The sequence below is a fragment of the Piliocolobus tephrosceles genome, chromosome 2 (genome assembly GCF_002776525.5).
Source record: "Piliocolobus tephrosceles isolate RC106 chromosome 2, ASM277652v3, whole genome shotgun sequence".
In the NCBI taxonomy this organism is placed as follows: domain Eukaryota; kingdom Metazoa; phylum Chordata; class Mammalia; order Primates; family Cercopithecidae; genus Piliocolobus; species Piliocolobus tephrosceles.
Window position 1 is genome coordinate 160,997,369 of NC_045435.1, and position 26,054 is coordinate 161,023,422.

The 26,054-nt window shown below is 41.0% G+C and overlaps 1 protein-coding gene across 6 annotated transcripts; it reads left to right on the forward strand.

Annotated features, from left to right (window-relative positions):
• Positions 1-163: 163 nt before the first annotated feature.
• On the forward strand, positions 164-25,384 carry FAIM (Fas apoptotic inhibitory molecule). 6 transcript variants are annotated; one of them, XM_023187890.1, is made up of 5 exons: positions 164-213; positions 12,944-13,076; positions 13,724-13,952; positions 21,119-21,168; positions 24,941-25,379. In XM_023187890.1, the coding sequence occupies exons 2-5, from the start codon at positions 12,966-12,968 to the stop codon at positions 25,088-25,090; spliced, it is 540 nt and encodes a 179-aa protein (XP_023043658.1). In that variant the 5' UTR covers positions 164-213; positions 12,944-12,965; the 3' UTR covers positions 25,091-25,379. The 6 variants fall into 6 exon arrangements, with proteins under 6 accessions (XP_023043658.1, XP_023043659.1, XP_023043656.1 ...); XM_023187891.1 differs by lacking the exon at positions 164-213 and adding an exon at positions 489-824 and having other exon boundaries at positions 13,724-13,928; positions 24,941-25,384; XM_023187888.1 differs by lacking the exon at positions 164-213 and adding an exon at positions 489-824.
• The last annotated feature ends 670 nt before the right edge of the window (positions 25,385-26,054 follow it).

Consider the following 26,054-nt stretch of genomic DNA (forward strand, 5'->3'; position numbering starts at 1 on the left):
CCGGGCTGGTCTTGAACTCCTGGACTCAAGCGATCCGCCACTCTGCCTCCCAAAATGCCATGATTACAGGTATGAGCCACCACACCCAGCAATGCTGCAAAGTCTCATGGGCCAGGATAGTGTAACCTAAGAAATGATATACGAAGAACACTCACAAGAGGGAAGAGGTGAAGAGTGTTCAGGCAGAGGGAAGAGCATTTGCAGATGCCCTAGGTGAGAAGAAACCTGCATCCTTTAAGGACCTAAATGAAGCCAAGCAGGCAGGGGCTAGATCACACATGGGGCATTCATGCCCATCTTAAGTAGTTTGGATCTTTAAAAAAGGAATGAGACTCCATAAAGAGGTTTCAAGGAGCGAATGCCATAGCTGCCATGACCAGGTTTCCCTTCCCCATAGCTGCAGAGCAGGCACAGGGCTGGTTTAGCCCACTAGGTTGTGCCCAGCGCGGGGCCAGCGGCCGGCTCCTACCCACACTTGCTGGCGGGAAGACGGGACGCACTGCGCGACCTGGTGATGTCCTGGGGTTGGGGCTGAGGAAGGCCTGTGTGCGGAGGTTGCGGCCTTCGGCTAAGGCAGGGGACCCGGGTTGGGTCCGTGGCGGCGGGAGGGGTGGCCCCCTGCGCTGGGCGCCCCAGGGGACCTGAGGCGCGACAAACAGTCGGCGCGTTTGGTACTTGCGCCTGCAGAGCTTTCAACCTCCGCGCTGGCTGCGCCTGTTTCTCTGCGAGGGAAGCAAGGCCACGCGGCCTACGTAGCTGAGTCGGAACCAACCGGTTGTTTGGTGAAACCTACCCCAGAGCCTCCCACGGCCCACAGCGCACAGGTGAGGCAGCAGCCCGGGTGGGGTCGGGGTCGCGCCTGCGCCCGCCTGGACGCCTCGGGCCCGTCAGCTCCGCACCCTGGAAGCCCCTGCGCGCAGCCCCTGGCATCCCCACGCCCTAGGCCCTGCTGCGCCGGCGGCGGCCATCTCTGGGCGGCGGCGGCGGCGGCGACGGCGGGAGGTGTCTGCGCGGTCGGTGAGACCCAGGCGGGTGAGGCGCTGGGTGAGTTCCGGACGCTTCCAGCCGGCCCGCCGGTGATCCCAGGACTCGGGGCGGGACCCGGCTCCCGCTCACCGCGGGTAAAGGTGGAGGTGCGGCGGGGCGCGGGGCCAGACCGGGGCGGTGCGGGGCAGTCCCTGCCTGGCGGTCCCTGCCTGGCCAGGCCCTGCCCCGCGACCTGCCGCACCCGCGAACTCTCCGGCCTGTTCGCGAACTTTAAATATAATATTTGTCACGGTCGAAAAAAAGAACAGAAAGCAGCAAGGAAGCAAGCAAAGCAGCCGTGCCCCTGTTCCCCAGAGACAAGCTGGGTTAACATGAAGATGTATTTTCTTCCAGATGGTTTTTCCCTGTAATATGAGCGGGGCTTATTTTTGCAGAACCTGCATCATAAAGTGCTGAAACACGCTCGCTCACTCGCTCGCTCTCGCTCTCTCTCTCTCTCTCCTTTGAGACGGGGTCTCGCTCTGTCGCCCAGGCTGGAATGATGCAGTGGCGCGATCTCGGTTCACTGCTGCAGCCTCAACCTTCGGCCTCTTTGTCTTAACAATACATCGCATGCATTTACCCGTATCTTTAAATGTTTTTCTGCATCCTTTTTATTGGCCACACTAGACTGTACGTTCCTGTGTGCCAGGTTGACTGCCTCATCTATCCCTGACTCCTGGCATGGCTTTGACTGGAATGTGATTTGCTAAATGTAGTTTCTCCCTGATTGTGAGCGCCCAAGTGGTTTTCAGTTTTTAGTTATTGCAAAAAGTAATTAACTGAGCACCGTTGCAATGGGATTTTGAGCATGATCATTTGTGTAGAATGAATCCCACAAGATTCGTTCTAAAACAAGATAGAATCTACAATCTATACCACAAGGCTTCTGGTATAGATTGTGAAATGAATAACTTTAGAAAAGTTATTCTCATTTTTGTACCTCCAGTAAGTAGCATTTGGGAATACTTGGCTCGAGGAGCTTCCTGACTGACTTTACTGGAGACCCCCCTCACTTCATACGGGGCTGGGCCGGGTATGAAGATGTCAACACTTAAGTGTGACTTGCATTATTGGCTGGTTGTACCTGGGGCTTTTGTTGAAAAGGGAACTATGAGCATCCTAGTAACTACTATCATCTGAGTAATTTTTAAACTGACTTCGGTTTATCTTGAACAAATCGTTTCAGTCCCCAATAAGGATAAACCTAAGTTAAAGCAAAATTCAGGTAGGATTAGATGAACATGTTGGTGTTTAAGTCATGCTCTGAAACTTAGGTGTTGGGTTGCTAGGGAAGGGATTTTAAAAGATTGATGGGTAAGTATGAGATACTGAAAAAGCTTTCTTTGAAGTTTCAAGTGCTTGGCATCATCTCCATCAGTGAAAATAAGTGGAATGTGGTTTTTCATCTTTTTAATTTACATTTTAATAACATATTTGCAAAAATAGATGGATTTTTTTGTATTTATCATTTTCCAGTTTGGTCATAGAATCTTGAAAATTAAGTACATGCATAAGAGTTTAAAAACAACAGTGGATTAATTTCTTGCTCCCAAGTTTTATTTTTTTATTTTTCAGACAGTCTCCCTCTGTTGCCCAGGCTGGAGTGCAGTGGCACGATCTCGGCTCACTGCAACCTCCACGTCCCGAGTTCAAGAGATTCTTGTGCCTCAGCCTCTGGCGTAGCTGGGATTTACAGATGTGTGCCACCATGCCCGGCAAATTTTTCTGTTTTTGCAGAGACAGGATTTCACCATTTTGTCCAGGCTGATCTTGAACTATTGACCTCAAGTGATCTGACCTCCCAAAGTGCTGGGATTACAGGTGTGAGCCATCATGCCTGGCCACTTTTCTCCAGAGTTTTAAACCAAAGCCTTCTTTGGCAGAGCTAGGACTCTTTCCATTCTGTCCTATGCTGCTTCCCTTTATAAGGACACTCCCATTGTTGTGCTATAATCATCTCTTGGTCTCTCCAGACTCCCCCACTCTGAGGTTAGTGTCCTGCCCAGAGCCTGGTACATAAGTACCCAATAACTGTTGGTATGCCGGATGAACTTAGAATATGACATGTGTTTATTAAATCGAATTTGTAACTTGGAGATCTATGTGACAGATATTTCTGAGTGAAGTGGAAACTGGGGACAAAGACAGATGTTATCTTTTGGTGACAGGTACAATTGCATCCCAAGAGACACTACAGCTAGGACACCTGCTTTTCTTTCTTTCTTTTTTTTTTTATTAACAACTTTACTGAACTATAACTCACATACCATGTAATTCATCCGTTTAAAGTATACGATTCTTTTTTATATAATTAACTTTTTGAAGTGGTAAAATACATATAACGTAGATTTGCCATTTTAACAATTTTTTAGGATACAATTCGGGGGCATTAAGTACATTCACAGTGTTGTGCGATCATTGTCACTGTTTGCCAAACTTTTCAATACCTTAAACAGAAACACAGTAACCATTAAGCAATAACTCCCTGCTATGGTTTGGATATTTGTCCTTACCAAATCTCATGTTGAAATTTGACCCCCAGTGTGGCAGTATTGGGAAGTGGGGCCTAATGGGAGGTGTTTGGGTCATGGGGGCGGATCCCTCATGAATACATGAATAATGCCCTCCTTTGGAGGTGAATGGGTTGTTGCTCTATCAGTTCTCACTATCCCTGTTTGATAAAGAGAGCCTGTACCTTCACCCCCTCCCCGCCCTTGCTTTCTCTCTGGTCACGTGCTCTCTACACTGCTAGTTCCCCTTTGCCTTCTGCCATGAGTAGAAGCAACTTGAGGCCCTCACCAAATGCAGGTGCCCAATCTTGAGCTTCTCCAGACATGAGAATCATGAGCTAAATAAACCTTTTTTCTTTATAAATTATGCAACCTCAGGTATTCCTTTATAGCAACACAAAAGAGACTGAGACTTCTCCTTATCCCTTCCCCTTTTCCCAGGGAACATCTAATCTGCTTTCTGCTTCTATGAATGTCCCTATTCTGAGTATTTCATATAAGTGGAATCATATTTGTCATTTTTTGTCTGACTGTTTCACTTAGCATAAAATTTTCATAGTTCATCCATGTTATAACATATGTCAGAATATCACTCCTTATTTTGGCTGAATAAAAAGGAATATCCTTTGTATATGTATGCATTTTATCACTTCTCAGCCTTTTGGCTAAAATCAAGTGTATATACCACATTTTATTTATTCTTATGTTGATGGACAACTTGGGTTGTTTTCATCTTTTGGCTATTGGAAAATGCTACAATGAACAATAGTATACAGGTGTCTGAGTGACTGATTTCAAAACTTTTGGGTGTATACCTAGCAGCAGAATTGCTAGGTCATATAGTAATTCTCTGTTTAGGTTTTGAGGAACTGTCATATCATTTTGTATGACAACTTCACCATTTTACAGTCCCACTAGCAACGTACAAGGATTCCAGTTTTTCCACATCCTTGCCAACACTCATTATTTTCTGTTTATTTTTAGTATAGCTATCCTAGTAGATGTGAAGTTGTATTTCATTGTGGTTTTGATTTGCATTTCTCTCGTGATTAATGTTGTTTAGCATCTTTTCATATGCTTATTGACTATTTGTATGTCTTCTTTAGAATAATGTCTGTTGAAGTCCTTTGCCTTTTTTTTTTCTCCTGGAGACGGAGTTTTGCTCTTGTTGCCCAGGCTGGAGTGCAATGGCACGATCTTGGCTTACTGCAACCTCTGCCTCCTGGGTTCAAGTGATTCTCCTGCCTCAGCCTCCCGAGTAGCTAGCTGGGATTACAGGTGCCTGCCACCATGCCTGGCTAATTTTTTGTATTTTTAGTAGAAACGGAGTTTCACCATGTTGGCCAGGCTGATCTTGAACTCCTGACCTCAGGTGAGCCACCCACCTCAGCCTCCCAAATTGCTGGGATTACAGGTGTGAGCCACTGTGCCCGGCCCCTCTGCCCATTTTTAAATTGGGTTGTCTTTTGTGTTTTTGAGCAGTAGAGTTCTTTATATATTCAGAATATGAAACATCTATCAGATATATGATTTCCAAATATTTTCTCTCATCCTTGTCTTTTCACTTTCTAGATAATGTCCTTTGATGCACAGAAATTTTAGTTTGTTTTTGTTTTTTTGAGACAGGGTCTATTCTGTTGCCAAGAGTGGAGTACAGTGGTGCAATCACAGCTCACCTGCAGCCTTGACCTTTCAGGCTTAAGTGATCCTCCCACCTCAGCCTCCCGAGTAACTGGGACTACAGGCATGCACCACCATGCCTGGCTAGTTTTAAATTTTTTTTGTAGAGATGGAGTCTCCCTGTGTTGCCCAGGCTGGTCTTGAACTCCTAGGCTCAAGCAGTCCTCCCACCTTGGCCTCCCAAATTGCTGGGATTGCAGGTGTGAGCCACCACACCTAGTCAATTTTAACTTTTGATGAAGTCCAGTTTATCTGTTTGTTCTTTTGCTGCTATCCTTTTGGTGTCCTATCTAAGAATTCATTGCCAAATCCAAGGTCATGAGGATTTACCTCTATGTTTTCTTCTAAGAGTTTTATGGTTTTAGCTTTTATATTTAGATCATTGAGATAACTTTTGTATATGGTGTGAGATAGGTGAGGTTCAACTTAAATCTCTTGTGTATGAAAATCTAGTTTTCCCCATAACATCTGTTGAAGAGACTGTTCTTTCCCCACCAGTTAGAGTTGGCACCCTTGTCAAAAATCACTTGGCTACAGATATGTAGATTTATTTCTGAACTCTCAAATTCTTTAAGGACAGAAATGTTTTCTTCAGGCTGGGCATGGTGGCTCATGCCTGTAATCCCAGCACTTTGGGAGGCTGAATTGGGAGGATCGCTTGAGCTCAGGAGTTCGAGACCAGCCGGGGCAACATGGTGAAACCTCATCTTTACAAAAAATTACAAAATTAGCTGGGTGTTGTGGCACATGCCTATGGTCCCAGCTACTAAGGAGGCTGAAGTGAGGGGATTGTTTGAGCCCAGGAGGTCAAGGCTGCAGTGAATCAAGGTCGCACCACTGCACTCCAGCCTGGATGACTAGAGTGAGACCCTATCTCAAAAAACAAAAAAAGAAGGATTTTCTTCAAATTTCTAACAGCATCTAGTACAGTATCTCTTGGTAGCAGGCTCAAATAAATGTTGAAAAAAACTGAAGGCTGGACATTTATCATAAGAAAACTTTTGTTGTGAAGTTACATCTCCCCTTGAGAAAACAAATAGAGCATAGCTGCTGTAAATCATACAAACCCATAGAAAATTTTAAAAGACATGTATGACCAGGTGTGGTGACTGTAATCTCAGCATCTTGGGAGGCCAAGTCAGGTGGATTATTTGAGCCCACGAATTCAAGACCAGCCTGGGTAACATGGTGAAACCTCATATCTACAAAAAAATACAAAAATGAGCTAGGTGTGGTGGTGTGTACCTGTAGTCCCAGCTACTTGGGAGGCTAAGGTGGGAGGATCCTTTGGGCCTGGGAGGTTGAGGCCACCGTGAGCATTTAGTACACCATCGAGTGCACTCCAGCCTGGGCAACAGAACAAGACCCTGTCTCAAAACAAAAACAAAAACATGTACAGATGCTTCTTGACTTGTGATGGGATTATATCCCAATAAACCCATTGCAAGTTTAAAATATTGTAAGTCGAAAATGCATTTAGTCCACCTAACCTATCAAACATCATATCTTAGTCTTGCCTACCTTAAGTGTGTTCAGAATACTTACCTTAGCCCACAGTTGGGCAAAATCATCTAACACAAAGCCTGTGTTACAATGAAGTGTTGGCTGTCTCATGTAACTTTTTGTACTGTACTGAAAATGAATGGTTGTATGGGTACTCAAAGTATGGTTTCTACCAAACACGTATCTCTTTTGCACCATCTTAAAGTCAGAAGATCATTGAGTCAAACCATTGTAAGCCGGAGACCATCTGTATGTGACTTTGGAGTGCTTTCAGAACATTTGGTGGGCATTTAACTGTTTGTTGGATTAATGGATTACATTTGCTCAGGCTGGTATTCCCATCCAGAGAATCACCAGTTATGGAGGAAGTAAGTTTACTTTTGTGTGGGGATATTCTCAAAATGAAAAATCAGCTGATGGTCCAAAGTATCTTAAAGTCTGTTTAAGTAAACATTGATCTCTGTGCTTTAGTGCCTGTTGCGGTTTTAGAATAATTATTCATATATACTTCCTTTCAGACCTCTAGCCTAAATCTCTATTTTATTTCATGTTTCCCTAAAGACTCACTAGTGGGCATATTTTTATGTGCATTTGATGAGTTGACTAGTGGTTTTTAATGATTTTCCCTGATATGAATGGCCAAAAAACAGATGTCAGTCTATTAACCTGTTGCATTTGTGGCTAAGAGTGTTTTCTATGTGTGCTCTCCAGTTTTTGAGCCAGAAGAGCAATTTCAATTAAATTTTAAAGTGGTGAGATTGGAATGGAATGTATAAAGTGACAGAGGTCATAAGACTAGTGAAACTGCTGGAATAGGAGATAGGAGAGAAGCCCAAAAGCAGGAGGCAGAGTTGATTTTGGACATTTTTCTTAAACATTAGATGGCATTTGTTGATGGGAAATACTGTTTGTGGTAAGATTATTTGAAAAGTTTTCTTTACTCCATGTGCATTATTGGCACCCTCTACGGCTTTGTTAGAAAGTTGGATAGGTAATAAGAACCCAGGCCTGGCAGTGGAGATGGCACTTGAAGGGATGTGTGTTACTGATTTCCCCATAATGAAGGAGAGAGGCTAGACCAGGTCATTTTATTGTTTTTTGTTTTCCAGTGCTGAAAATTCTATGACTCGCTCATGTTTTGGTTAAGGCTGTTTATAAGATAATGGTCACTTTAATCCTTGCATAGAAAGCAGTTTTTAAAGTTAATCTCTGCCTTTTAAAATTGTACAAAATTTGAAGTATTGCAGCCTTTTATAAACTGAATATACTTTTAATGTTCCAAAGAATAATGTCTTTTGTTTGTTTTGTTGTTGTTGTTGTTTTGCTTTTAGAACAGCGTCTTGCTCTGTTGGCCAGGCTAGAGTGCAGTGGCATGGTCATAGCTGACTGCAGTCTCAAACTCCTGGAATCAAGTGATCCTCCCGCCTCAGCCTCCTGAGTAGCTGGGACTACAGGCACATGCCACCACGCCCAGCTGATTTTTTTTGGTGTCACTATGTTGACCAGGCTGGTCTCGAGTTCCTGGCTTCAAATGATTCTCCTGTCTCAGCCTCCCAAAGTGCTGGGATTACAGGGCTAAACCACCATGCACACTCCAAGAAGTAATTTTAAAAACATTTTATAATTATTAACCATTTATAAAAAGATTTTTTTAGTGTTTTGCTTAAAATAATGGATAGCATGAACAAGAAAATTGAAATATTACTAACTTTGTATTAGAGTAGCATTTTTCTTATTTAGTCAGAGAAAAACAGGCAAAGAGAGTAACAGAATTTTATGTTGATTTGTAACTTTAAGAAGAAACATAATTTTGATATATATAGTTATATAAGTAGAATTAGAATGCTTCAAATTTGCCAGATAATTGCTTCAGTACTTACTCTTATCTTTGTTTATAATTCTCTCCTATCAGGTATACTTTTAATTATTGGAGAATGAAAAATTGCTGTTTTTTAGGTAGTCCTTCAATAATTGTTGAATGCCTGAATGATTGTTCATAGTTTAGAGAAGAAAACCTGTTTTAATGTGATCATGATTTCTAATCTTTCTTATAATTAGTGGTATTGCCTTTTATACTTCTCCATGAAAAGGTATTATAATTAAGATGTTGTATCTTAATGTGATTTAGTAGTATTTGGAATTCCTTATATTAGAAAACGGAGCAATTATTTTAGGTTTGAATGCCTACATTACTGAACTTTCTGGAGTCTCTGAAAATTGTAGAGCAAAATTTGAATAACACCCCTAAATACATTCTGATTTACAAAGGATGCCTTATCGAAGTTTATATTATGCTGTTTGGCTTATTTTATTTATATTATATATACGTATAATATGTAAATATTATATATTATTTATATTTAAATAATATAGATATTATATAATTATTTATATTTAAATAATATAAATATTATACGTATATATAATACATATAATATGTGTATAAATATACATATTATTTATATGTACTCCAGCCTGGGCAACAGAGATCCTGTCTCAAAATGGATATGTATATCTATGTATCTCTCTGTCTGTATCTATCTATCTATCTATCTATCTATCTATCTATCTATCTATATCTGTCACCCAGGCTGGAGTACATATAATTATACTATCTTATTCTATCTATCTATCTATAATATAGATATATATCTATCTATATTATATATGTGTATATATATATATATATATATGGCTTGAGACAGGGTCTCATTCTGTCACCCAGACTGGAGTACATATAATTACATTGTGTATATATATGTATGTGTGTGTGTATATATGTATATATATAGTATCTATATTATATATAATATATAGTGTATATAGTAAATATATGTTATATATAGAGAGATATCTGTTTTGAGACAGGGTCTCACTCTGTCATCCAGGCTGGAGTGTAGTGGCATGATCACCAGAGCCTCTAACTCCTAGGCTCAAGCGATCCTCCCACCTTAGCCTCCCCAGTAGCTGGTACTACAGGTGCATGCCACCATACCTGGCTGGCTTATTATATTGATGTGCATTCTTTTTGTTTTTATTGTTGTAGGATACCCTCTGGTTTCATAGGGGATAATCCTTAAGAGTAGAAAAATGCACAAATTTGTGTGGTGCTAATTTTTAAAAAGAGGGATTTGTTTTAGGTACAAATATTTACCTAGTTTTTATTCTAAAATCCTTAGCTTTTCTGGCCCATTGGATTGCTTTTATGAGTGCTGATGTCTTCTTTAATATCTTTTTGGCTGGGCGTGTGGTGGTTCATGCCTGTAATCCCAGCGCTTTGGGAGGCTGAGATGGGTGGATCTCTTGAGACCAAGAGTTCAAGACCAGCCTAACCAACATGCCAAAACCCCATCTCTACTAAAAATACAAAAAAATAGCCAGATGTGGTGGCATGTACCTGTAGTCCCAGCTACTCAACAGGCTAAGACATGAGAATTGCTTGAACCCAGGAGGCAAAAGTTGCAGTGAGCCGAGATCATGCCACTGCACTCCAGTCTAGGGGACAGAGTGAGGCTCTGTCTCAAAAACAAACAAAAAACTTTTTAATAATTTGTGACTTCTGGCTGTTTCCAGCCAGAGAAGGTTAGCAATCTCCCATTTTTAACCAGGAGAGAGCATTCTTGAGCATCTATAGGAAATAGGCACTAATTAAGGAAAGGGCTAAACTAGGGTAGATCTTGGAAGCAAAACATAGTTGAATTTAGGATACTTTGGCAGGAGTGAAACTGTTAATCCCAATCTTCAAATGTGAGGGTTTCCTATGCATGTGAATTTGTGTGCACTTCTGATTTTAGTACAGCTTAATCAACACTGCAGCCCAGTTACTGTTTAGTTCATTGCATAGTACTGGACTCTGGTTCTGAGTTGGATCCTGCCAGTTGCATGAGCCAGCCACATAACTTTTGTTGATTCATCATTGGCACTAGTGAATTAAATGGGCTTAATTAGGGGGATCAATTAAGTTCACTCTTTGAGAGCAGACCAGCATATCCCTGTTGCTTCTTGCAAACTCATCAGTTCTTTGAAGTTATGTAAACAAAGATTTTAAAAGTTATGTTCCACCATAGTGTAGCCTTCTAAAATAAAGATTACATTTTAAATTAGTTACCACTTTAACATTGATGCTTCCGGAAGATGCATTGTGTTTATCCTGGAGTTTGATGTATTCCCTGACTCATAGCCTTGGGGCTTCTTGTGCTCCAATTTGAGAAGCATAGGACCCAGAGGATCTCTTAGGTATCTTGCAGCTCTGATATGCAATAAATGAGAGTTTGTTCTTTAGTTTTGATAAAGTATACCTTTAAGAAATTATAAATCCATAACAGGGAGAAATATGACTGATTTACATGATGTAACATCTTTCTCTGAAAATTAAAGATGCAATTCTATTTTATGTGAAAGCTGTTTCATCTGAAACTCCATGTAATTTAATAAATGGATTGCAAAATTAGAAAACCCTTTGTAGATGTCATCATTGTTGCTTTCAGTATTTCTTTGCTGCAATTCTGCTTTTTTCTTTCCTGGCTGCTAATTGGATTAAAGACTGTTTTTGCCAACCATGGCATCTGGAGATGACACTCCTATCTTTGAAGATGATGAAAGGTAAATGTCTTATATTGCAGTAAACTAGCCTTTGACATTTTCAAGATTGTTATCATTCAAAAGAGTGATTTATCCAAGCTACTGTGTTAAGAATACATTCTGTAAAATTTCAGAATACATGGTTCTGCTTTTATATGACTTAGAGCAGGAGTAGTAAATACCTGGCGTGGGGGTAGCCTCCAGTAACATGGCATCCGTTTCGGTAGAGCCTTTATATGAGGTCTCCTCTTTTCTCTCAGCACAGAGTTCTTGGCAACTACTTCAAAATGATATAAAATCCATTTACCATCTTCAATTTAGAGCATACAAAGGGAATTAGGGTGAACAAAGAGGAAGATGTAGTTAAGAGAACAGGCTTTGGAGCCAGAATCCTAGGTTTAAATCCTGCCTCTGCCACTTAATGTCATTGTAACCTTAGGTAAACCCTTAGCCTCTCTGAGCCTCACCTGTAAAATAAGGATACTAACAGTAGCCATCTCATGGTGATTCTGTGAGTTAACATATTTAAAGCTCTTAGAACAGTGACTGGTACATAGTAATCACTTAATAGCTGTTAGCTATGATCATTATTACTGTAATAAATGATACTTCTGTCAAAGCTAAAAAGATACGCCAGTATCAAAATATTAATTAGATATTATATATGTATTATATCATTCACACAGGATATATTAACATCAAAAATATATGTTTAAGTATATGCCAGAAATTTCTGACAAACCACAATCCTTTATTTATTTCTTATTTTTGAGACAGTCTCAGTCTTTCACCTGGGCTGGAACATGGTGGTGCAATCATGGCTCACTGCAGCCTCAACCTCCTGGGTTCAGCATCCCAAGTAGCTGGGACTCCAGGCATTCGCCATCATGTGTGACTAATATTTTTGTAGAGACGGGGTTTCACCATGTTGCCCAGGCTGGTCTGGAACTCCTGGGCTCAAGTAATCTGCCCACCTTGGTTTCCCAAAGTGTGGGATTACAGGCATGAGCCCCTCACCCAGCCCAAAGTCCTTTATTTTTTTAAATAAGATTTCCTGTAATAATGCCAAGAATATTTTTCATAACATTTTAAAATTATTTTTATCTTTATTAACAGGACATTTCTTCCATGACTTTTTTCTGTCTCAGTATAATAAATTAGAACCTTTTTGTTAAAACAAATCCCTAGTATTAGTTTAAGTATGGGAGGTTTGGAGAGTTCTTGTTTTAGAGTGATTAGACCTGAAAAGGAGAAATAAAATTAAATACCATGGTTTTTAAATGGGAGCTGGTGGGGGAAAAGTAAAGACTTTTTACTGACCTTTCCATGTACTATACTGTAGCCTAACCTAAAATACTAACCAGGATAAACTGATGCATTCTTAATCCTATTAATATTCAGGTGGCTTTTTTTAGAAGTAATCGGACTATGTACCCATATATAGTAGTTGTATCTTAAAGGAAGAGTGAATAAGAGGGAGAAAATAGTTACATGTACTGTGAGTAGAATTTCTTAGGTACTGTCACTTTACTATTTTGACATTTTAGAGGTTTTAATCTAATATTTTCATCTTGGAAGGATTAATTGGTTATTTAATTAGTATTTTGTCCCTGTATAATTGCTTTATTTTATTCCTTTAGCCCTCCTTACAGTCTAGAAAAAATGGCAGACCTCGTAGCTGTCTGGGATGTTGCTTTAAGTGACGGAGTCCACAAGATTGAATTTGAACATGGGACTACATCAGGCAAACGAGTAGTATATGTAGATGGAAAGGTAGGAAGAAAATATGTTACTTTGTAAAATATGATGTATAGAGAAGCTTGATTTTGTTAAAGTAGCATCTTCATATGTGAATTCGGGCTTTTTTTTTTCTTATAGTCATGTTTTTGTTCTGTATCATTTTGCTGTGTAAATAGTTATAGAATTCATGGAATATAGCATGTAATATTTAAACTTAAAGTGCTTTTATTTTCTAAAACCTTGGCATCATAAATTAAGAAAATTATGTCCTTTTTTTTTTTTTTTTTTTTTTTTGAGACGACATCTCGCTCTGTCGCCCAGGCTGGAGTGCAGTGGTGCGGTCTCGGCTCACTGCAAGCTCCACCTCCTGGGTTTAAGCGATTCTCCTGCCTCAGCCTCCCAAGTAGCTGGGACTACAGGCACCCACCACTACGCCCGGCTAATTTTTTGTATTTTTAGTGGAGACGGGGTTTCACCGTGTTGGCCAGGCTGGTCTCAAACACCTGACCTCGTGATCCGCCCGCCTCAGCCTCCCAAAGCTTGCTGGGATTACAGGCATGAGCCACCACGCCTGGCAATAAAATTATGTCTAAATGGCATTGCCTTTGTTCACTTTACGTTATTTCTAAAATTAAATTTTAATTTTTCTTCCGTTTGGTTCAAATTTTTCTATTATGTAGGAAGAGATAAGGAAAGATTGGATGTTCAAGTTAGTGGGCAGAGAAACATTCTATGTTGGAGCTGCGAAGACAAAGGCGACCATAAATATAGATGCTATCAGTGGTTTTGCTTATGAATATACTCTGGAAATTAATGGGAAAAGTCTCAAGAAGTATATGGAGAACAGATCAAAAACCACCAATACTTGGATATTACACATGGATGGTGAGAACTTTAGAATTGTTTTGGGTAAGTTAGTGCTGTTTCTGCATAACTTATTTTTTTATAATGTCTGTTTAATTCCTGTAACTATTCAGACCTTCTATGGAGGTTTGAAAAGGAGAGGGAGTGTAAGTGCAGGTGTATTTCACTTGTTTAAAAACATTTTTTAAAGTCTTTTTGTTTCCCATCTGCTTGGGATTGTCTAGCAGTGTGTATATTGTCCAGCAGGTGTATTTCTAATGTGTCCTGTGTAAATGAAGCATTCATTCAATCCACCATTTCATATGTAAGCTATCTTAAGCTAGGTTTTATGGTGATGGATTTGAGGATTATAGGTTTAGGTTTTTAAAAAATGTCATATTGCCAGGCGCAGTGGCTCGTGCTTGTAATCCCAGCACTTTGGTAGGCCGAGGCGGGAGGATCACCTGAGGTCAGGAGTTTGAGACCAGCCTGGTCAACATGGTGAAACCCCGTCTCTACTAAAAATACAAAAATTAGCTGGACATAATGGCACATGTCTGCAATCCAGCTACTCAGGAGGCTGAGGCAGGGGAATCACTTGAATCCAGGAGGTGGAGGTTGCAGTGAGCGAGATTGCAAGACTCTGTCTCAAAAAAAAAGGGAATATTGATGTAGATTTTGATATTATTTGGTATTTCTCTTTATAAATATATCTTAAAGACAGTTGGAAATTTAGGATTTATCAGTAAGAAAACAATATTTTCCTAGATAACAATAGGCTTAGTACTGCATCAGATAAAACTTATCAAAGTTTAGGACTTTTTGAAGAGTTTTGTTTGTTTGTTTTTCTAGGCTTTCCTGTTTGGGTTTCTCTTTTCTTATGGAAAATAGATATATATCTTTTCTTTACCCATATTCCTATGTCTGTTAGCAGTTTTACTCATGTTCTCTATTGCTTGGAATTCTTTTCACTCTTTGATGTTTTTGAGACAGGGTCTCACTTTGTCGCCCAGGCTGGAATGCATTGGTGTGCATGCACATGGCTCAACCTTGTCTTCCTGGGCTCAGGTGATCCTCCAGCCTCAGCCTTCCGAGTAGCTGGGACCACAGGTCCACATCACCATGCCAGGCTAACTTTAAAAAAAAATTTTGTAGAGACAGGATCTCACCATGTTGCCCAGGCTGATCTTGAACTCCTGGGCTCAAGTGATCCTCCTGCCTCAGCCTCCAAAAGTACTGGGATTACAGGTGTAAGCAGCTGTGAGCACCCTTCTTTTCATTCTTAACAACAATATTGGGAGTCTGTTGGCTTCCTGTTCTAAATATCCAAGTCTGCTGCTTCATGAAAGAAAGCCACCCTAGGCTTTCTTTCATGGAACTCTTTTGTTCTTCTAGTTATTGAACCCCTCAACTCCTGCTTTCATCTTTGTTTACTGGAATATATCCTTAGGTAATCTCCTGATAAAGGGTGTCTAAGAAATAAACATAACTTTGATCCTAATGCTAAATTGATAGTTTTGTTCAGTACAGAGTTTTAATTTCAAACTAATTTTCTCTCAGAATTTTTGAAACCCTTATTCCAATAGCTTTTATTCTCCATTGTTTGAAATGAGAAGTGTTGTGCCAATCTGAATCTCATTTTTTTATTTCCAGAAGGTTTTGGGAGCTCATCTTATCCCTTATATTTCCAAATTTCATAGTGATATGTTTAGGAATATAATTACTCAATCTGCAATAAAGTTTGAGAACCACTGGATCTCATTAATAATGGAAATTTTCGTTTTTAAAAGGATTATGATTAGTGTCAACACACTTGAACATATGGGACTTTAACAGATGATGAAACCAGGCCTTTAATTAATTTTAGGTGCTTAATCAGCAACTTTGCCAACTTGTAATACAATTGATATTAACTTTTCCTGGGAGAAATGGAAGAGACTACCTAAGCTATGCCAAGCATACAGTTAGTTCTCTTTTAAATGCCCAGGGGCCTGCTTATCTACTTGTGAATTATCTCCGGTCTTTTAAAAAATCTATTTTTCTCCTTTTACTCCTTGTCTGCCTTTACTCTTCTCTATCCATTTGCAATCCCTCATGAGCCTGGAAATGAGACAGAGTTCAGCCCAAACTTGTCCCTTTTGCTGTTTGGAAGGGAAAAGGGACCAGAGTCGTTTACTGAGGTAAAGGCAAAATTGCCTATTTATTGATATTGCTTGCACTTCTACTTCCAAGATCCATCAAACTTTGGACTATGCTGACTAAAGCCTACATTTTACAGATTAGTTATGAAGAATGCAGGCTCCCGGATCAGAGCTGTGTCATGGGCAAATTACTTAACCTCTGAGCCTTGGTTTCCTCATCTCTAAAATGGGGATAATACAGCGGCTCATGCCTGTAATCCTAGCAGTTTGGGAGGCCGAGGCGGGCGGATCACGAGGTCAGGAGATCGAGACCATCCTGGCTAACATGGTGAAACCCTGTCTCTACTAAAAATACAAAAAAATTAGCCGGGCGCAGTGGCGGGCACCTATAGTCCCAGTTACTCAGGAGGCTGAGACAGGAGAATGGCGTGAACCCAGGAGGCGGAGCTTGCAGTGAGCAGAGATCGCGCCACTGCACTCCAGCCTGGGCGACAGAGCGAGACTCCGTCTCAAAAAAAAAAAAAAAAAAAAAAATGGGGATAATAATGGTAACTCCTTCACAGAGTTGTGGTATGAGTGAAGCTTAATTGATTTAGTACATGTAAAGTACTTAGCAGTGGTTCTCACATTGTGAATTCTTTAAAAATATTATTTGTCAGCCAGGTACAGTAGCTCATACCCGTAATCCCAGCACTTTAGGAGGCCGAAGTGGGAGGATCACTTGAGCCCAGGAGTTCGAGACCAGCCTCGGCAACATAGGGAGACCTCATCTCTGCAAAATATTTACATATTTGCTGAGTCACGTAGCACATGCCTGTAGTCCCAGCTACTTGGGAGGCTGAGGTGAGAGGATCACTTGAGCCCAGGGGTTCAAGGTTGCAGTGAGCTAAATTGCACCCCTGCATTCCAGCTTGGATGACAGAGTGAAACTCTGCCTCAAAATTAATAATAATTTGGCTGGGCATAATAGCTCACACCTGTAATCCCAGCACTTTGGGAGGCCAAGGCAGGTGGATCACTTGAGGTCAGGAGTTTGAGACCAGCCTGACCAACATGGTGAAACCCCGTCTCTACTAAAAATACAAAAATTGGCTGGGCATGGTCGTGGGCACCTGTAACCCCAGCTACTTGGGAGTCTGAGGCGGGAGTATTGCTTGAGCCTGGGAGGCGGAAGTTGCAGTGAGCTGAGATCGCACCACTGCACTCCAGCCTAGGTGATCAAGCAAGACTCTGTCTCAAAAATAATAATAATAATTAATTTAAAAATATTATTTGTGGCCGGGCGCAGTGGCTCAAGCCTGTAATCCCAGCACTTTGGGAGGCCGAGACGGGTGGATCATGAGGTCAGGAGATGGAGACCATCCTGGCTAACACGGTGAAACCCCGTCTCTACTAAAAAATACAAAAAAAAAAAAAAAACTAGCCGGGCGAGGTGGCGGCGCCTGTAGTCCCAGCTACCCGGGAGGCTGAGGCAGGAGAATGGCGTGAACCTGGGAGGCGGAGCTTGCAGTGAGCTGAGATCCGGCCACTGCACTCCAGCCTGGGTGACAGAGCAAGACTCCGTCTCAAAAAAAAAAAAAATATATATTTGTGGTTATTATTACTACTCATGGGCAAATAATGGGCTTATCTAGGGTCTCCTGGTAAAAGTCATTTATATATATTATGTGGCAAGTTTCAAATGACAGTATTATATGACTTTCTAAATTTTATATTGAGAAATTAGAGCAAGGCCACGAAAAAGCTTTGAATAACAAAATATTATGATTTTGAGGTCATATTATGTGCCGGATACTATACTAGGCACTTTATATAAATTATTCCTAACCCTTATAACAACCTGTGGGAAGAGTGGTATCTTCATTTGCCCCTGAGGAAATGGAAGCTCAGAGTGGTGGTGACTTGCCAAAGGGTACTGCTAGTAAAAAGTGATGCTGAGACCTGACCTCAAAGATCATGTGCATTCTTTTTCACCACCCCAAAAATGTGAGGCATATAAGGGCAATGAAAACAGGGTTGGTTAGCATTCTTAGCTCCGGTAGTCTCCACACCACTGAATGTCATGGGAGGAAAATAAAACTGGCAGGAGGAAAGTACACATGAAACTTCATGTTGAACGGAAATTCTCTTGCTGTTCTGAAAAGTTTCACTTCTCTGATAGCATTTACAGAACATAACCTGCTCAGGACTCACCTGGGAAGTCCCTAGCTATTGTTCATGTGGCTGAGGGAATCTGCAGGCTGGTAAAGAGGAGATGCTCCAAGATGAACATGCAGCAGCACCTCCCACGAGTCACTGAATCCACCTCTGAGTCATGATAGATTTGACGTTTTATCAGCCAGATATGTCCCCCCAAGATAACCATTTTTAGTGTCACTCTAGTGTTTCTTTATTCAGATTCAAGCAAATACACATATTATCTCTTATCACATAAAAGCATCTTGCTTTATTCACTTAGTACATTCTGAAGATCCTTTTATATCAGAACCTAAAGAACTTTTTCATGCTTTTTTATAGCTACAGAGTAAATTTCAATAGTAAATATTTAGCTCACTCCCAACTGATGAACGCTTGAGCTGTTTCTAATCTTTTGCTGTTAAAAGCAATGCTGCATGAATAGCTTTGTTTGCATGCCTCTTGGAATACAGGACACATATTATGTTATGACACATTTCTGGAAGTAGGAAAGTAGGACTTCTTCTGGGTCAAAGAATAATTGTATTTGCCATTTTAATAGATTTCTGCCCATTTGACTTCTATAGTACTTTTACCATTTTGTACCCCCATTAGCTATTTTCCCCCAGGTTCTCCAGCAGAACATGTTGCCAAACTTTTGGACTTTTTGGCATTCTGCTAGGAGAAGAAATGGTATTTCAGGGTTGTTTTTATTTGTCTTTTTCAAAAGTGAGGTTGAGCATCTTAGGTTTAAGTTTATTTTGTGTTTCCTTTCTCATGATGCCTGTTCATGCCCTGTGCCCTATTTTCTTTTGGTTTTTGGTCTTTTTCTCCTTCATTTCTCACAGTCTTCACATTAGTAAGTTTAGTCCTTTGTTCATGCTGTGAGTTTGAAATATTTTTCCGAGTTTGTCATTTATTGCATAACTTGGCTAATGTGTGTGCATTTTTCTTCAGCTGTGCTGTGGCTTTTTTACTTTTTTTTTTTTTTTTTTTTTTTTTTTGACCGAGTTTCACTCTGTCACCCAGTCTGGTCTGGAGTGCAGTGGTGCAATGTTGGCTCACTGCAACCTCCACCTCCCGGGTTCAAGCAATTCTCCTGCCTCAGCCTCCTGAGTAGCTGGGATTACAAGCGCCCACCAGTACGCCCAGCTAATTGTTTGTATTTTTAGTAGAGACAGGGTTTCACCATGTTGGCCAGACTGGTCTCGAACTCCTGACCTCGTGATTCGCCCGCCTCGGCCTCCCAGAGTGCTGGGATTACAGGCATGAGCCACTGCACCCGGCCTTTTCTTTACTTTTATGTAGTCAAATTTAATACATTTACTTTCAGGGCTTCTGGATTAGCAGTGTTCTTCAGAGGCATGCTAATACGCTATTGTAGAAACTCTGAGTACATGCACATGTTCAGTAAGTATAGCAAGTAAAATACCAGTTTCCACCACCATCGTGGTTTATCATAGCCCTGTGCACACTGATCATGTCTTGGGACAAGTTGAGTTTACCTGCAGCTGTGACTGTAGTGACTTTCTACTAAGGCTGCCACTGAGGTGACCCCTGCCCATATTTCCTGGACCCCTCTGGCTTTCTCTTTTTCCATCTAGCGCACCTCACAGGCTTTTCTCCCATCTCTAAGTGAGGCTCCCATCTCAAGGTGTGGGGAGGGAAAGAACCCCCTTTAGACTGTGCTCCTGGAGCAGATGGCCAGGTAGTCAGACCCTGGACTGGTACCTCAAACCTGACCTCCGGGCAGGTTTTGACCCCTAGACTCCTTGTACACATACAGGCCACACTTCCTTCTCTTCTTCACTATAATACCCAAAGCTCATCTTCCGGCTTCTTGATTAGTGCAGTCTTCTCTCCTGATACTCCCAGGACACTAACATTCGCAAGGGGCTCTGGGGACTCCCCCACCCTCAGGTGAGCTATGGCAAGTTAACTGATGCGTTTAAGTGTGTCGGGGCAGCATTTTGTTCCATATTGTTCCTTAGTGTGCAGTCCACCAGCTATACCTATTTTTTACTTGTAATCCAATAATTTTTCTCTAAAGTGAAACCACTCTGAAAAGGAATAGACATTATTGTACTACCTAGTAAGAAGCTGGACTAGATTTCTAAAGTGGACGTGCTGTCTATCCTGTATAAACCCCGTGGCAGCTGCTTTCAGTGGTCCCTTTGTGCCATCATCCAGGTGGGTGAGTGTGAGAGGCAGGGGAGTCATCTGGTCAGTACTGAAGGACATTTTGTGTGGAAAGGTCCCTCCTCACATTCATCTGTATGCATCCTTCTTTTTTGTTTGTTTGTTTGTTTGAGACTGAGTCTTGCTCTGTCACCCAGGCTGGAGTGCAGTGGTGTGATCTCGGCTCACTGCAGGCTCCGCCTCCCAGGTTCACGCCATTCTCCTGCCTCTCAGCCTCCCGAGTAGCTGGGACTACAGGCGCCCGCCACCATGCCCAGCTAATTTTTTGTATTTTTAGTAGAGACGGGGTTTCACCGTGTTAGCCAGGATGGTCTCGATCTCCTGACCTCGTGATCTGCCCGCCTCAGCCTCCCAAAGTGCTGGGATTACAGGCGTGAGCCACCGTGCCCAGCCTGTATGCATCCTCCTTTAAAGATGGTCCTTTTGGATTTATTTTGTTTCATAAGGCTTCATCAATTTGTATTAGGACCATAACTTTCTCTTAAAAGATTGTTTTGTTTCATTATAGTTTTCTGAACAAAGAACAAACACAGCTTCTTCAAATTTTAGGAGAGTCTCCAAGCCATGAAAGCCATGAAAAAGTATTGGGTTTTGGAATATTAATGGAATTTTAGAGATCTGGTATATCAATCCTTTCCTAAAGTAATAAATAGGAAAAGTTAGCTTTACCTTTAATTCACAGAATTATAACTTAAAGTTTTTATGCTACTTTTACAGAAAAAGACACTATGGACGTATGGTGCAATGGTAAAAAATTGGAGACAGCAGTAAGTTGACTATTTAATGACTCTAAGTGCCATGTATCTAAGTTACCATTGAATTGTTGCATTTCCTAATTATAGAGATTTTATAATGAACCAAGGCCATCTTGATAAAAACAAAAAAGGGATTAAGTACTCCTGACTCCAGATTCTGAAAACCTTTGCCAGACAGTGCCTGGTGCCATGAGTTTGGAAACAACTTATGTTCTTAGCTGACACCAACTTCATACTCTCCCTTTCCTGTCCTGGACCAGGCTCTAGCATAGCAAGTAAAATACCAGTAAAATACCTAGCAAGTAAAATACCTAAAGAGAGCCCCTAGTTAGAATTATATCCCCACAGGCTGGTGTCCTCTTGTGTTTATCCATTTGAAGTGGTGCATTATGTGTCACTGCTTCTCAAACTTGCATGCACAGAAATTGCCTGGGATCTCGTTAAAATGCTAATTCTAACATTTCCCTAGGTGCTGCTAATGCTGCTGGTCCACAGAACACACTTTAGGAATGCTTTATACCATACACTCAAGCAGAGGGTTCTTTTCTGAAAGCAAGATTTTTATAAAATGAGTGATACGGTATCGGATGACGCGAAGGTAGACGAACAGGAAAGGGCACTCTCACAAAGCCCAGAGGACAAGTGGAATTTTAGACCAGCAGTGCCGATGCAGGGAGAAAGAGGCTACCGCAGTCACTGTGGCCAGGCACACTGAAATCCCCATCTAGACTCCGGTGTGTTTGGCTTTTGCTATCAGGTGCTTGGATTACTGTGGCTGTGGATGGAGTGAATGTAGGAGTGAATTTCAAGCAGGAATGAAACAGTAGTAGTGTGCGCAGGGGAGAGAGTGGGAAACAAAGTGTGGGACTAGGAGCTGAAATCACTGGGTGGTAATCCCCATGTCTTATGGGATCTGCGGGCCAAGCAGGGAGTGCTGTCCCTCCGACCCACTTTCATGCTGGCTCCAGATGTGAACATCAGGGCTAGAGATAATGGGAAGCTCTCTTCTCTGGTCACATTTTGCATGTTGTAGTTGCTTTGATCTCATTTGTATAGTATAGGGACAAGACAGTGAGAAAAGGTGCTTTTGGTAGTTGGAGGAAAGGAGGTCTGGGATTAATTTATTCAGAAGACCACCTAGAACCTACTTGGTCTGATAGCTGTTTCTGAGGAGGTGACAAAACCAGAAATCAAAAATTACAAAGATGAAGCCACACGTCTGTAGTGGCCTCCTACTTGGCAGGCTGAAGTGAGAGGAACCCGAGTCTAGGAGTTTTAGGCCAGCCTGAGCAACGTAGTGAGACCCCATCTCTAAAATAATTAATCAACAAATTGAAATTTAAAAGTCACAAAGATGAATGCTTTTCTGTTTCTGAGTCCTGAAGAATTTAATTTGGGCTCACTCAAAATTGAGTGCTGGAGCTGCTCTCTGGGTTACATCTGCTGATAGAGACTTCTTTTATGCAGAGAGGCTTGGAGAGTGCTTCAGTATTTTATGGCCCCCTTTGGAAAAACTCCAGTTACCACTAACATAGATCAGATACCTACTGTGTGCCCAATGCCATACCTGGTGGTTCTTCCTGTTCTTTTTTTCCTAGCCTAGAATTCTCTAGATAGAGAATCAGCAGTTTTGAATCTCATTTCCTCCCACACTCGAGAAATTCTCCAGTGCACATGTAAAGAGAATGCTGTTTTATGGTATTAAGAATGTGGTTGTACTGGTCGAGGTGACTCATGCATGTAATCCCAGCACTTTGGGAGGCCGAGGTGGGCAGATTGCTTGAACCTAGGAGTTTGAGACTAGTCTGAGCGACATGGTGAAACCCCTCTCTACTAAAAATACAAAAATTAGTAGAGCATGGTGGCGCATGCCTGTAGTCCCAGCTCCTCGGGAGGCTGAGGTGGAATAATTACCTGATCCCAGGGAGGTTGAGGCTGCAGTGAGCCAAGGTTGCACCACAGCACTCCAGCCTCGGTAACAGAATGCAAGACCTTGTCTCAAAAAAAAAAAGCAATTGTAACTTTGGGAGGCCGAGATGGGAGGATCACTTGAGGCCAGGAGCTCATGACCACCCTGGGCAACATGACAAGACTGTATCTCTACACAAAAATTTTTTTTTAAGTTAGCTGTATATGGTGATGTGTGCCTGGTCCTTGCTGCTCAGGAGGCTGAGGCAGGAGGATTGATGGAACCCAGGAGTTCAAGGCTGCAATGAACTACAATTGTACCCCTGTACTCCAGCCTGGGTGGCAAGAGCAAGACCCTGTCACACACACACACAAAGAATGTTGTTGTGGTTGTAAAAAGGTGAAAATACTATTCATCCACGTGTCTTTGTTTTATAGTAATTAACAGGAAACCACATGTGTTTGGAAAATAGCTCTTTATAACACAATTGCTTTCTCATTGTAACTACAACCTAGTTTGCAGGGCAGTTTGGGCAGCTCCATATCTGGGCAGCCTTCCCCAGTACTGTACGTCCACACAGCAAACTCATCCTGTTGCTTGTGAGTCACAGCTGATTTTCTCCTTTTTATCTCAAAGCATCGTGCCAAAATTATATATTTGTCCAATTGCCAAGAAGCTGGTTATATAGATTGTATTACCTAACCCTTGCCCTTTCCTCTGAAGTCTTTTTTCAAGGCTCAGTATTAAAAATGGGGACAGGAGCACACTGCACCCAAGGACATGCGTGTGGTATTCAGCACATCTCCCCTAAGGAGCCACTGGCCACATCCGTCCCAGAGCTGGGAAAAGGCTTCTCTCCCTGAGGCATCCTGTGCCTTCTTTGGCTTGGTATTGTTAACTGGGGGCCGTGTTCTATCTACTTTGGCTGCCAGGAAGCTCACAGCCAGGGTTTAAATCTGATTTTCTGTTTCTTTGCTTTCTGGCATAAATCAGTTCTTATCCTCTAAGCCTCTTCTTCCTTCCTTCCTTCCTTCTCTGTGCTAATCTTTTTACTCTAGACCACTGCTACCCAATCAAAGTACCATATGAGGCACAGATATGACCTTCATGTGTACTTTTAACTTACCTAGTGTCCACATTGGAAAAAATTTTAGATGAAGTTAATTTTAATATTATATTTAATTTAAATCAATATATCAAAAATATTATTTAACATGTAATCAGTATAAAAAGTTATTTTATATATTTTTTTGTTTCATACTAGGTGTTTCAAATCTAGTGTCTATTTTATATTTAAACAGCATATCTATTTTCAGACTAGTCAATTTCAAGTGCCCAATAGCCACATATGGCCAGTGGCTACTGTACTGAACAGAACAGGTATAGATTTAGTGGTGTTTGGTTTTGTTATCTGTATATTTTATTGTAAGCCACCTTATACCCAGAGGAATCAGATTTTCGGAGTGGCTAAGAACACTCTATCCCTGGCTAGATACCGTGGCTCACACCTGTAATCCCAGCACTTTGGGAGGCTGAGGCAGGTAGATCACTTGAGGCATTTATAAATAACTAATAAATGTCATATTTATCATTTTTATTTTTGAAAACATATGTTATAGACACATAGCCATGAGGTTTATATTCCTCCCCCAAGCATTTAAGATTCCTAAGGATTGTAGGGGTTATAAAAAGGAAACTTTCACTGCATAACAGAAATGTAAAAGCATCTAAGTACAAGCTTTAGACTTTGTTTTTCACAGCTTATTGTTTAATACACTATTTTATTGTACTACTAGTACTTTTAGATGGTGTTAATGCTCTAGACAAAGAGAAATGTTTGTGCACCACTAATTCCTTCTTCTTTTGTTGATCCAGGGTGAGTTTGTAGATGATGGGACTGAAACTCACTTCAGTCTCGGGAACCACGACTGTTACATAAAGGCTGTCAGTAGTGGGAAGCGGAAAGAAGGGATTATTCATACTCTCATTGTGGATAATAGAGAAATCCCAGAGATTGCAAGTTAATGAATCTTAATCTTAAGAAGTAAAGACCAGGACTTTTTAATTACTGTGGTAATTAAATGTGTTCAGTATGTACTTATTAGTACATTTAGTCTGCAATGTTTTTATTTTTTAAAAAGTTACATGAAACTGTAACATTCCAAGGGTCAGGAAAAAAACCAATTATGTATAGTCATAAAAATTACAATGTATGATGTGAATAATGTAAAATGTTTTAAAGACACATGGAAAATAAGATATGGCCCAAAGTCACTAATGTTTTACAACAGTAACCTTTACTATAATAAATACTGTGAACAAAATCTGCTTGATTTGTGTTTCTATGTATGGGTAAGTCTTTATGTGTTTTTAACCTGTGCGGATAGGCTGTCTCTCTAGTTTACAGCAGTTGGTACATAATGATACAATTGGTTTAACTGAAGAAAATGAGAAACTTTTTCTTATTTGGAAACATTAAGGAAACTTCAGATAGTGAGTGTCACAAGAATTTAATTTAAAATAGTAGGTTTCTGAAAATGTGGTTGTTTTGTTAAATTAACATGGTGAAGACATAAACCAAAAGGAAAAGAAGCAAACTCCTTTACACCAGACTGTATCAGGTGCTACCTCAGGCGGTAATTAAAAAGTGAGAGTTGCGGGTCTGTACCTAGATGTTGCCCCAGTGTTAGTGCTTCTGTCGCTGAATCGGCCTGTGCAGGCATACTCACAAAGACCAGCCAAGTCAGTACATTAAGTGCCTGAGGGTTGGTCATTTCAATACTCGGAAAGTCTTTCAAGGCAGGATACAGTTTAATAGTAGACCACATTGGGGCATTTCACATCTGTTATCACTGCTGATCTTCTGTGTGAGGGGGCATTCTCCATTTTTTGACTTGCTCCGTCCAATTTGGTTGCCATTAGTCACATGGCTATTTAAGTTAATTAAAATGAAGTACAATCAAAAATTCAGTTTCTCAGTCATGCTAGC

Coding starts and splice junctions, on each gene's coding strand:
- FAIM (XM_023187894.1), top strand. CDS start 2,939: ATGCTGCTTCCCTTTATAAGGACACTCCCATTGTTGTGCTATAATCAT. Junction 13,953..21,118: donor GAACTTTAGAATTGTTTTGG/GTAAGTTAGTGC, acceptor CTACTTTTACAG/AAAAAGACACTATGGACGTA. Junction 21,169..24,940: donor GTAAAAAATTGGAGACAGCA/GTAAGTTGACTA, acceptor TTGTTGATCCAG/GGTGAGTTTGTAGATGATGG.